This window comes from Nicotiana tomentosiformis, chromosome 5 (assembly GCF_000390325.3).
Source record: "Nicotiana tomentosiformis chromosome 5, ASM39032v3, whole genome shotgun sequence".
NCBI lineage: Eukaryota > Viridiplantae > Streptophyta > Magnoliopsida > Solanales > Solanaceae > Nicotiana > Nicotiana tomentosiformis.
Window position 1 is genome coordinate 118,096,934 of NC_090816.1, and position 12,025 is coordinate 118,108,958.

General features: G+C 39.0%; 1 protein-coding gene across 2 annotated transcripts; it reads left to right on the forward strand.

Annotated features, from left to right (window-relative positions):
* The first annotated feature begins 565 nt into the window (after positions 1 to 565).
* Positions 566 to 11,103, forward strand: LOC104116449 (phosphoribosylaminoimidazole carboxylase, chloroplastic). Of its 2 annotated transcripts, XM_009627307.4 has the most exons (16): positions 566 to 923; positions 1,409 to 1,618; positions 1,689 to 1,800; positions 1,931 to 1,993; positions 2,091 to 2,229; positions 5,384 to 5,439; positions 6,329 to 6,402; positions 6,522 to 6,669; positions 6,863 to 7,036; positions 7,623 to 7,710; positions 7,819 to 7,935; positions 8,597 to 8,694; positions 8,805 to 8,922; positions 9,005 to 9,099; positions 9,897 to 10,003; positions 10,619 to 11,103. In XM_009627307.4, exons 1-16 carry the CDS (start codon positions 709 to 711, stop codon positions 10,710 to 10,712), a joined length of 1,908 nt encoding a protein of 635 aa, XP_009625602.1. In that variant the 5' UTR covers positions 566 to 708; the 3' UTR covers positions 10,713 to 11,103. The 2 variants fall into 2 exon arrangements, with proteins under 2 accessions (XP_009625602.1, XP_009625603.1); XM_009627308.4 differs by lacking the exons at positions 566 to 923; positions 1,409 to 1,618; positions 1,689 to 1,800; ... (2 more) ...; positions 5,384 to 5,439; positions 6,329 to 6,402 and having other exon boundaries at positions 6,528 to 6,669; positions 6,853 to 7,036.
* The last annotated feature ends 922 nt before the right edge of the window (positions 11,104 to 12,025 follow it).

The following is a 12,025-nucleotide window of genomic DNA, read 5'->3' on the forward strand; positions in this document are numbered from 1 at the left end:
ATATAACAGATTTCGAGGATTATTTTGAAAAAAATAAGTTAATTTTTTTTTCATAATTGAAAAAATCAAATATTGTTAACCACAAAAAAAAATTCAAAAATTAATTAAAATAGATCGAAGGGAGTAATACTCATTAGGGTACACTGGAAGTGTCCATACCTACAAACTAGTTATTTCAATAGGTTGAGTATTGCAACCATAAAACCAAAGAGATATGTAAGACACAAATTATAGTGAGGCATGATAATAGAACTTGAGCAACTAACTATATAACAAAGGAATAAAGCATTTGCACATGTATTATTTCAACAATTATTGCAAAACGTTAGTCCATTCAAACATGGATGATATTACGTTATTCCATTCAAACATGGATTATATTTTTCCTATGTTATTTTATTTATTTTATATGAAAAAGGTCATGTAATTAAAATAACATTCACAGATAAGGTGCTCTAAATTTAATTTTAACTTTAAAAGCTGATGATATGCTATAAATTTTTATCAACTTCTAACATTTTCAATAGGTGAATATATTTGCTAAAACAAAAAACCCACCCCCCAAAAGAAACCTAGTTTTAACTTTCCGACTAAAAACACTTGTTTTCTGCTACAGATTCCTTTGCTCTGTTCTCCCCACCGTGCGCCTATTGTCTTTCTTGCTACCTTATACTTCTCAGTTGGTCGGGCGAAACATAGAGAGAGGGAATGCTGAGCCTAAGCAATACTCTTCCAACAGTTTCTAGTCCTCAGAGAAGCAGTTTTGCCTCTCCAATTTTAGCTGTCAATCCTAAAAAAAGTACCAGGTTCTTTAAAAATCACAGCTTTGTGTTTTCATCATCTTTAATGAGACAACAATCTGAACACACCCCAACTATGTTGTCTTGCAAAGCTTCTTTGGAAGTTGTAAAGGACTCACCCAGGTACTTTACTACCAGCTTTCTTGTTTTTTTCTTATTTAATTTGTTTTCAGTCTGTAAAGAATGGTTTTTTTCTTTTTCTTAATTTGATGTTGGGTTTACTCAAGAATATGTAAAGTTGCTATCTTTAATATGTTAGTAGTTAGTTCTTTGTGCAAATTGCAGATAATCGCTTGCTGCTCATTGGGTTTTATGAGTTTACGGTGGGGTGGCGTTAATTGAAATTTGGCACTTTACTTGCTCAGCTTTTGTTGGGAATTTATTGAAATCCTTTTCCTTTTGAGATTTTATACTACCTGCTAGCTACTCTTTGCATTTGGAAGTTTATTTGTTATTGCGCTCTTCATGAACATTAGTAAAAATATTGCTTTAGATAGTTTATACCTTTTTAATGGTTGTTTAAATTTCTAGTGCTATTTTTAACTGTCTTTTTTCTTTTAATTATGTTAATGATGCTCTAGAATGTGTTAACTGTGAAAATAATGCAGTTGTTCAGCAGTCCATGGAATATCAGAAATGGTTGTGGGTGTTTTGGGAGGAGGGCAGCTGGGTCGTATGCTGTGTGAAGCGGCATCCCAGATGGCGATCAAAGTGATTGTCTTGGACCCAATGGAGAATTGTCCTGCTAGTGCACTAGCACATCAACATGTCGTGGGAAGCTATGATGACAGTGCCACTGTTGAAGAATTTGGGAAAAGGTTTGTCATTTGCAAATCTTATGTTTATGGATTTTGATTATTCAACAAGCTAATTTGGATGTGAAAGCAGGTGTGGAGTACTAACCGTTGAGATCGAGCATGTTGATGTTGCCACACTAGAGAAGCTTGAGCAACAAGGTGTGGATTGCCAACCCAAGGCCTCTACTATTCGTATAATCCAGGTTAATTTTTCAACATGTCTTAATTAGAATAAAAGTGTCATATTTGATATGCAATTATTGAGATTATTTCGTTGGTTACTCATACTAACAGCATTTGTTTGCTTGGTTAACTCATTTTTTCTTGTAACAGGATAAATATCTTCAGAAGGTCCACTTTTCTCGTCATGCTATCCCACTTCCTAAGTTTATGCAGGTTGACTTGTCGTGGCAAGGATTGCTTATGTTCATATTTCTTCTCCCTTTGATAAAATTTGATGTTTTCACTTATGCGGAAAATATGACTAAAACAGATTGATGATCTTGAAAGTGCTAGACGAGCAGGGGACCTGTTTGGTTATCCTCTTATGATAAAGAGCAGGAGATTGGCGTATGATGGTCGTGGCAATGCTGTCGCTAAAAGTGAGGAGGAGCTGTCCTCTGCTGTTAATGGTAGTATGCCAATCCGTTCAAATTCGCACAAGTATTTGCTTTGCTTACTTCTTAAATTTTTATGTGCAAAAATAAGGCCTTGGGGAGAAGAAATGACTAGATAAAAAGTGTCCATGGATTTTCTAATTTATTACAACAACAACAACAACAACAAACCCAGTTTGATCCCAACAGGTGGGGTCTGGGGAGGGTAGTCTTTACGCAGACCTTACCCCTACCTAATGTAGGTAGAGAGGTTGTTTCCAATAGACCCTCGGTTCAGGAAGGGCAAGAAGAAGAAGAAGAGGAAAGCAAGGAAGGAAGAAAGATGGAAGAGAAAAGAAAAAGGGAGAGATAAAGGATAAGTAGTACCAAATAATAGCAATAAGGAATACAATACCTGAGGCGAACAAAACCACATAACGTAATAAAAATCTAAGAATATGAAGGGACATGCATGCTACTAAGACTATCGGTGAACAACTATAAACTACCTACTAACCTTGTGCCTTAATCCTCGACCTCCACACCCTTCTATCAAGGGTCATGTCCTCAGTGAGCTGAAGCAGCGCCATGTCCTGCCTAATCACCTCTCCCTAGTACTTCTTAGGCCTACCTCGACCTCTTCTCAAACTCTCCAAGGTCAACCTCTCACACCTCCTAATAGGAGCATCAATGCTTCTTCTCTTAACATGTCTGAACCATCTCAGCCTCGACTCCCGCATCTTGTCCTCCACGGAGGCTACTCCCACTCTGTCCCGGGTAGCTTCATTCTTAATCCTATCTCTCCTGGTACACCCACACATCCATCTCAGCATTCTCATCTCTGCTACTCTCATCTTCTGCACGTGGGAGTTCTTGACTGGCCAACACTCATCCCCATACAACATAACTGGTCGAACCACCACTCGATAAAACTTACCCTTAAGTCTTAGCGGCACATTCCTATCACACAAAACACCGGAAGCGAGCCTCCACTTCATCCATCCCGCTCCGATGCGATGCGCAACATCTTCGTCAATATTCCCGTTACCCTGGATAATAGACCCGAGATACTTAAAAATCGCTCTCTTGGGGATAACTTGAGCATCAAGCTTAACCTCTTCGTTTGCATCATGGGTCCCGTCACTGAACTTGCACTCCAAGTATTCTGTCTTGGTTCTACTCAGTTTGAAACCTTTAGACTCCAAGGTCTGTCTCCAAACCTCCAACCTCGCGTTAACTCCGCTACGCGTCTCGTCAATCAACACTATATCATCGGCAAATAGCATGCACCAAGGCACCTCCCTTTGGATGTGACACGACAGTACATCCATCGCCAAGGCAAATAAAAATGGGCTAAGAGCCGATCCATAGTGCAACCCCATCACCACATGGAAATGCTCCGAGTCACTACCCACAGTCCTCACTCGAGTCTTAGCATCATCATACATATCCTTAATCACCCTAATGTACGCTACCGGAACACCGCTAACCTCCAAACACCTCTACATGACCTTCCTCAGAACTTTATCGTATGCTTTCTCAAGGTCAATAAACACCATATGCAAATCCTTCTTACTCTCCCTGTACTGCTCCGCTAATCTCCTTACCAGATGAATCGCTTCCGTAGTCTAACGCTCCGGCATGAATCCAAACTGATTCTCGAAAATAGACACGCATCTCCTCACCCTGGCCTCCACCACGCTCTCCCAAACCTTCATAGTGTGACTCAACAACTTGATACCCCTATAATTGTTGCAATTTTGGATATCACCCTTGTTCTTGTAAAGCGTAACTATTGTACTCCACCTTCATTCTTCAGGCATCTTCTTTGTCTTAAAAATAACATTAAACAGGCCAGTGAGCCACTCCAAACCTGGCCGCCCCGCGCTCTTCCAGAATTCCATCGGGATTTCGTCTGGCCCCGTCGCTCTGCCCCTGCACATCTTACGCATCGCCCCTTCCACCTCCTCTACCATAATCCGCCTACAGTACCCAAAATCCCGCCGACTCTCGGAGTGCTCCAACTCACCCAGCATAATGCGTCTATCCCCCTCCTCATTCAACAATTTATGGAAGTATGTCTGCCATCTTCTCCTAATGAGTGCCATCTTCTCCTAATGAGTGCCTCGTCCATCAACACTTTTCCATCCTCGTCCTTGATGCACTTGACTTGGTCTAAGTCGTGGGCTTTCCTCTCCCTCACCTCGGCCAACCGGTACAACCTCTTGTCCTCGCCTTTGCCCTCGAGCTCCTCGTACAAACGAGCAAACGCCGCGTTCTTAGCCGTCGTAACTGCTAACTTTGCCTCTTTCTTTGCCTTATTGTAACACTCCCGATAAGTCCTTTTTTCCTTCTCGTTTGTACTCTCTACTGGTTTCAAATAAGCAGCTTTCTTAGCTTCCACTTTACCTTGAACCTATCCATTCCACCACCAGTCCCCTTTATGACCCCCATGAGAGCCCTTCGTGACCCCTAAGACCTCTCTAGCAGCTACCCTAATGCAATCCGCAGTCGTGAACCACATACTAGACGCGTCCCCCCTAATATCCAGGCCCTCATAGCCAACAACTTCTCCCCTAACTCCTAAGCTTTGTCCTTGGTCAAGTTATCCCACTTGATCTTAGATTGCCTGCACCCCTCCCTCTTCCTCCTACTCCTCTTGATCTTCAGGTCCATAACTAGGAGCCTATGTAGAGTCGTGAGGTGCTCACTTGGGATGACCTTGCAGTCAGTGCACAGACCTTTATCACATTTCCTGCAGAGAAGATAATCAATCCAAGTCTTGCCCATTGAATTCCGGATAGTGACCGGGTGCTCTTCCCTCTTCGGAAAACTTGAGTTAGCTATAACCAAATTAAAAGCTCTAGCAAAATCCAACCGTGAATTACCTCCCTCATTCCTATCCCCAAAACCGTACCCGCCATGCACATCATCATAACCCCTAGCACTAGCCCCAATATGACCATTGTAATTTATTCTGCGTTTGAAATTGCCACAAGAACCACATGAAGATTTATTAACCCATTTGTGGGCTTTATATTGAGATGATACTATCTCAGGGGAACATCATCTGCTAATAATAGTTGGAGAGCTTCTTTTGTTAAGAATCAGTGTTTCCACTTTTAATTTGTTTGTTTAGAATTGAAGCTTAATCAGGCTGTAGTAACATGTGGTTCAACTTGATTTTCAGTGCTTGGAGGATATGGTCGTGGTTTATATGTTGAGAAATGGGCGCCATTTGTAAAGGTTAGAATTTGCTTCATTGTTCAGCGGTGTTTAATATGCATTTACCAATCACTTGCTACTAAAAGGAATACAACTATATATGTCTTTGCTTCATGCAATTATACAAGGAATCATATTCATCTGGTGCTATATATACTGCGATGTTATGTTAGTCAGATCTCACTGCCATTATCTTGAAGCTCAACACATCATTAGCTTTACATAGATATTGAAGCAGGTTTTGCGTAACTTGTAATTCTGGATGAAAACCTACCTTCTTGAAATCAGGGATGTTCAAGGCAAACCGCAAATTCACATCGAATGGACAAGCCGACGAAAAGAAATCAACTTGTAGCTTGATTGATCTTGTTTGATATTAGTTTGGTTTGGTATATTCATATACAAATCATCTGTGGAATTATTTTTGGGTTTTGTTTTTGAGGATTATTACATGTTGAAAAGGGGATCTTCACTCTTCAGATATATCTTCTAAAGTGAATTTGAAAGTTATCCTCGTTGAGTGACTATTTTCCATGATCTAATAGTGGAAAGCTTTGAGCTTAAGAAGTTCTAGAAAGAGAAGTTTCCCCTTACTCCTACAATTTTGAGCTTAAGGAGTTCAAGAATATAAATTCGCTATTACTCATGTTTTAGCATTTTTTTTGAAAAAGATAACAATATATTAATAATCAGCGCAAAGGTTTAACATATTTACTCCTGTTTTAGCAATCTTTGGGCTTTGTAGTACACGACTGGAAGTTTCCGTTATACCTGACGGGGCATTTCAAGTTTTTGAATCATTTGAAGAATCACCACCTTCCGCTACTGCTTAGGCACAAATTGGCCTGTCTCTTCTAACTTATAAAGATTTTGATAGATATTTAAGTAACTTCATTTCTTTTTATTTCAGGAGCTCTCTGTGATTGTGGCTAGGGGAAGGGATAGTTCAATTGCATGTTACCCTGTTGTAGAAACTATTCACAGGTTTGATTGTGCTTCTTTGCCAACATATTCACCATTTGTGGTATCCTTTGTGTTAATATGAACTTTTCAGAAGTTGACTCTACCATCATTCCTGATTACTGGATCCCGTATGTTAACAGGGATAACATTTGTCATATCGTAAATTCACCTGCTAATGTATCTTGGAAGAGTATGAAACTTGCAACGGACGTTGCGCACAGAGCTGTTAGTTCATTAGAAGGTGCAGGAGTCTTCGCTGTTGAGTTGTTTTTGACAGAAGATGGTCAGGTTATCTGGCAATTTCCACATGTATTCGATATATAAGGAACTTAATCAGTATTTATGCATTTGCTGATCTCTTCAAAAGTATTTCATGCAATAGACCCTTGTGGTCTGACCCTTCCCCGGACCCCGCGCATAGCAGGAGCTTAGTGCACCGGGCTGCCTTTTTAACCTGTCTGTAATTGTTAGTTTCTTGCAGATTTTACTAAATGAAGTAGCTCCCAGACCTCATAATAGTGGGCATCACACCATTGAGGCTTGCTTCACTTCACAATTCGAGCAACATTTGCGGGCTGTGGTTGGCCTTCCACTTGGTGATCCATCAATGAAAACTCCTGCTGCAGTCATGTATAACATATTGGGGGAAGACGATGTAATCTTCCTTACTAATTTTTCTTTCTTTCCTCCCCCCAATAATTTGATGAGATTCACTAATCGCTAATTACTGAATTAGTGTTGGAATGCTTTAGGAAAATTTGTACACATGGGCATTCTGTCTTTTTGAATATGCATTTTCACATGAATGTGCTGCAGGACTATTGCTTTTACCATCTGTCCCCCCAATACATCATATTGTCTGGCTTGCAGTGATTGGTGTTTAAATTGTGAGCTGCTTTTAGCCAACCAAATGTATTCAATGGATATCCTCAACCTTCTGTTTATTTCTATCCTTTGTTTTTCACTTCCGGCATATCTTTAGGCTGGCTCTCCTCAACCCTCCCTACCCCCAAAAAGGATGAAAATAAAACAAAGAACTTTATCACAAAAAAAAAAAAGAGAACAAAAGGGCCCTAAACTCAGAAGGAACTAGTAAATGCTATCTTTATCCAAAATGATGCTACATCTTCATCAAATCTGTTTCATGCATTTTTGAAGTCTCTATTTGCTGTTTGCATTAGTACTTAATACATGAGCAGCAACTCTCATACGCTTGTCCAACATTGTGTTTTTGCTTCTAGGGCGAACCTGGATTTCTTTTAGCTAATCAACTTATTGGAAGAGCATTGGGAATTACGGGGGCATCTATTCATTGGTATGACAAGCCAGGTTGGTGGATTTGACCTCGTATACCTTAAATGCTTATCTTTCCATTAAAAAACAAGTAAGCAAGTACGCCACCAGAAAGTTGAAACTGTATGTTTCAATGACTTGTAGAGATGCGAAGGCAACGCAAGATGGGACACATCACAATAGTTGGCCCTTCTATGGGCATTGTGGAAGCTCAGCTAAGGGTGATTCTAAATGAAGGAAGTGTTAATGGCCAGCCTGCAGGTTAGTTGTCAAAATGTTTTCATAAACATATTCAAGTTTTATGTGTGTAAATATTACACACTGGTCAGCTGTTCAGGAGTAGTTAAAAAGTTGATAAAAATTTCTATTTTTAGAAGTATTATTGAAATTGGTGGTCAAAGGTTCATGTCAGGAGAGGCTACAAACTTTATGTGGATATTGAAACTTCTTACTAGTATAAATGCACTTTTGCATATTAGAGAGACTCATACATGGATGTCTGATATTAAAATTTCGAACTCTGCACTCATCTAACGGGATTTCAGGTTATCAGCTAAATTATTTCCCAGTTTTTCGTTTATGTCTCCACCATTAATTTTGTATCCCCTGCTTTTTGGTCTCCCACTTTTTTTGTTTTCGTCTTGTTACTGTCATATTCTCTCCTCAATCCTTCCTTCTGTGCAACGATATTAAGCTGTCTTCCAGCTGCATGATTTCTCCTACTTAAAAGTAAATTTACGTTAACCAATCAATTTTTTGAGATCTATGCTTTTTCCAACTGCATGATATTATAGTGGTACACTGTTGTGTTTTACAGACACCAAATAAATTAAGGACAGGTAAAATTAGCTTCTTCCAGCTGCAGATTATTGTTCGAATATTTAGTTGAACATAATGATTTTTGTTTTCGTTCGCTATGCAGTTGCACCACGTGTTGGGATCATAATGGGATCTGATTCAGATCTTCCTGTTATGAAGGATGCTGCCAAGATTTTAAAAGAGTTTGATGTGCCTGCTGAAGTATTTACCATTAACTACTGGACCTCATTTTCCATATCATTCGGTGGCATGCCTAGTGTATGTATGTATCATCACCTCCTAAGTGACCCAAGAATCTTGTAATGATGCAGGTAAAAATAGTTTCAGCCCACCGTACACCTGAGATGATGTTTTCTTATGCTTTGTCTGCGCGGGAACGTGGTATTCAAGTAATAATTGCTGGTGCTGGTGGTGCCGCCCACTTACCTGGTCAGTTGTCTTACAGCACAAAATAACTTACCATGTTGTAGGTCTTCTAGTATGCACTAAATGTGGCTTTTTACTTGAGCAGGAATGGTTGCTGCATTGACTCCACTACCTGTTATTGGCGTTCCAGTACGCGCTTCCACATTAGACGGACTTGACTCCCTATTGTCCATTGTTCAGGTACTTTTGGTCTTTGCTCTAGAACAATAGCATTCAGTCATGTCAAGCTCAGTACTTATGGGGATTAATGTCTCTTCTAAATTCAATGGCATTTGTGGGTCTGCTTGCTGGAAACATACAAAAGAGACAAAATATTTGCTTCCAAAAGTTTTCTTGATAATGATAATAATTTAGGCTTTAAAGTTAAAGAGAGAAGAAATGCAAAAGAAAAACATATGGTAGGTTATTTAGAGAACAAAGATCTTGGTGAAAATTAGCTGCCTGTACTTTTCTACATTCTTGGTTGGAGTAGTGTCAAGTAGAATAATAACAATTATGCCTCAAATACCAAGCTAGTTGGAGTCGGCTACATGAGTCCCATTATCCATTTCGGTCCAGTTGGAGTAGTAACTAAGTGCAATAGCATTATTTCTATGACAGAGTTCTATCAAAAATAACATTGAAGGATCAAAAGAAAATTTCTATGACAGAGCTCTATGCTTTACTGTTATATAACATCCTGGACTTGGGGATGGAACCATCTCATTGATTGATTTTGCCTAAATATCAGCTGGTAGTGGCCATGCGCCTTGACCTATTAAAGGCCTATTTTCTTTTTGAAATGCTTCAGAAGTTAATATATATCTTTTCTTCCTTCTATCTTAAGATGCGACTATGGTAGTGGTTGCCTGTATAACCAGCAGGCTTACTAGTTACAACTTGGTATTTGGGAATGTTTCTTATCAGTTTTATGCATACAGCTTGTAAGATAATTTAGGTGAAAGCAGTTGAAATATCATACATTCATTTATATGTAGATGCCAAGAGGGGTCCCAGTTGCAACAGTTGCAATAAACAACGCCACAAATGCTGGTCTGCTGGCAGTAAGATTGTTAGGGATCAGCGACATAAAGTTGCAAGCTAGGTATTGAAACCTTCCTCCCTCATCTTTTCTTGTAAAAATTTCTTCTTCCCTTCCCCCCTTTACCCACCATCTACCCTCCACACGTACACGAGAGACAGGAGAGGATGCATTGCACTGTTAGCCCATAAATTTCGGCTAAGCTAGCAATTTAATCATTAATTATTTTTAGGAGTAAAGATGTCCTTGAATTGATTTAAACATAATAACCTTAACACATCTGTTAGATTCCACTTCATATTCCGTTAAATTCAATTAATTACGACGATACAAAAATTTCTAGAAAAGCATTATTATAGCCATTAGAATCAAAATGAAAAGAGCTTGCATATTTTTGGAAAGAGTAAGTTTGAGATTTGTATTTGCAAAATATCCTTGAAACGATAAATAAAATAAAACAGCAAGTATGAGATGTCAGTGAATGGAAGTAATGACAGAACTTCAAGATATTTTTCTAATCGAAGTTGACATTATTATGTTCTAAAGCTATTAGCTCAGTTAACAACCCCCCCCCCCCAAATCCACCCACACAAAAAACCCCTCAAGAAAGAAAAAAAGAGATTGCTCGACGCGGTTGAGATTATGAGAATAACTTGGAATTTAATGATCACCTTGTAGGATGGCCCAGTACCAAGAGGACAGAAGAGATGAGGTTCTGGTCAAGGGGGAGAGACTAGAAAAGGTTGGCTTTGAAGAATATTTGAACTCTTAAATTATTTCAGCACTAGCTGTTTCTAACATGCACCAAAGTGTATTAGCATGGTGTTGACCTGCTTCGTACAATAGTCAATATTAAAGAGCACGAGCAGTAGACAACGGTAAGTTACATTGATGCTGGTCGGAAGCAAATGCATATTGAGACCGATGAAGGAAAATCCATCGTGCAAGATAACGTCGAACAGCCTTCTGCTTGTAATCTTGTGAAAGATGTGTTGTTCTTTCTTCTCCTTTTTTCTCTAATCTGGATTTCAGTGGTTGCAAGAGTGTAATTGTTCAAAACTAAACTACTGGTCTGTTCTGCAGACCATTGTTAATCTGCTTTGAGATTTAAAAGGATGAGAATTACCAATTTTGATGTATGAAATTGAGGAATATTGAACTTTTGTTGCATTCTTACATGCTTCCTGATGGACAGCATTTGACCCGCCAGTTATATTCGTTTATTAATTTGAGCTTGTTGTAAGAACTCTTACATTTTAAATTTTGGATCCGCCTTTGTTCTTGGGTGGTGGGTTAGGAATGGTTTTGAAAGCCTATAGCATTAGCTTATTCTACAGAAGCACCACCATACACGTTCAGAATAAATAACTAATTGTGGCCTAAGAAATGCAACTTCCATGCAGATGAAGTTGGTGGAAAATGATACTAGTAAAGAAAGTTCGTGTCCATATTAATAATGTAGTTGAACTGAAATTGACCTTGTTAAAGAACACAACCACCAGCCTGTTGCCAATTGCCAAACCTTGGTCTTTCACGTACTTTGGTTGATATGTATTTCATGACCCGTCACATCATCATGCCACGTAAGTACTACTTGGCATATATTTTTGCCATATGGAAAGCTTACATAGGAAATAGGCTAGAACTTATAGGAAGGTTCTAGAAAAATATAGAGGTTTCCCTGGGAATACTCTAAAACCTTATGGAATTGTTAAGGAAGTCCGTAGAAGATTCTAGCTATGTAGAGAGTTCTAGAGAGGGGACTTACTTGTAAATAATAAGGGACTCATGTAATAATTTTATTTACTCACTAGCCCCTAGCCCCTAGGAGACTAGTATATAAAGAGAGATATTCATTTGTAAATCATTAAGCAAACGAATCAAGTTCTTTCTAATACAAAGCTTCCTTTGGTAATTTTCCTATGTTCTAACATTCCCTTAACGATCTTGAGTGTGGTAAGACTGACTTGGCATAGCAAAAAAGTGAGCAAGTTGTCAAGTGCCGCACGTGTACTTAGTTAACAACTAAAGACGTGACATCTATTTGTAAAACTTCTTCAAAATTACTTATCCACTTGAGTCTTT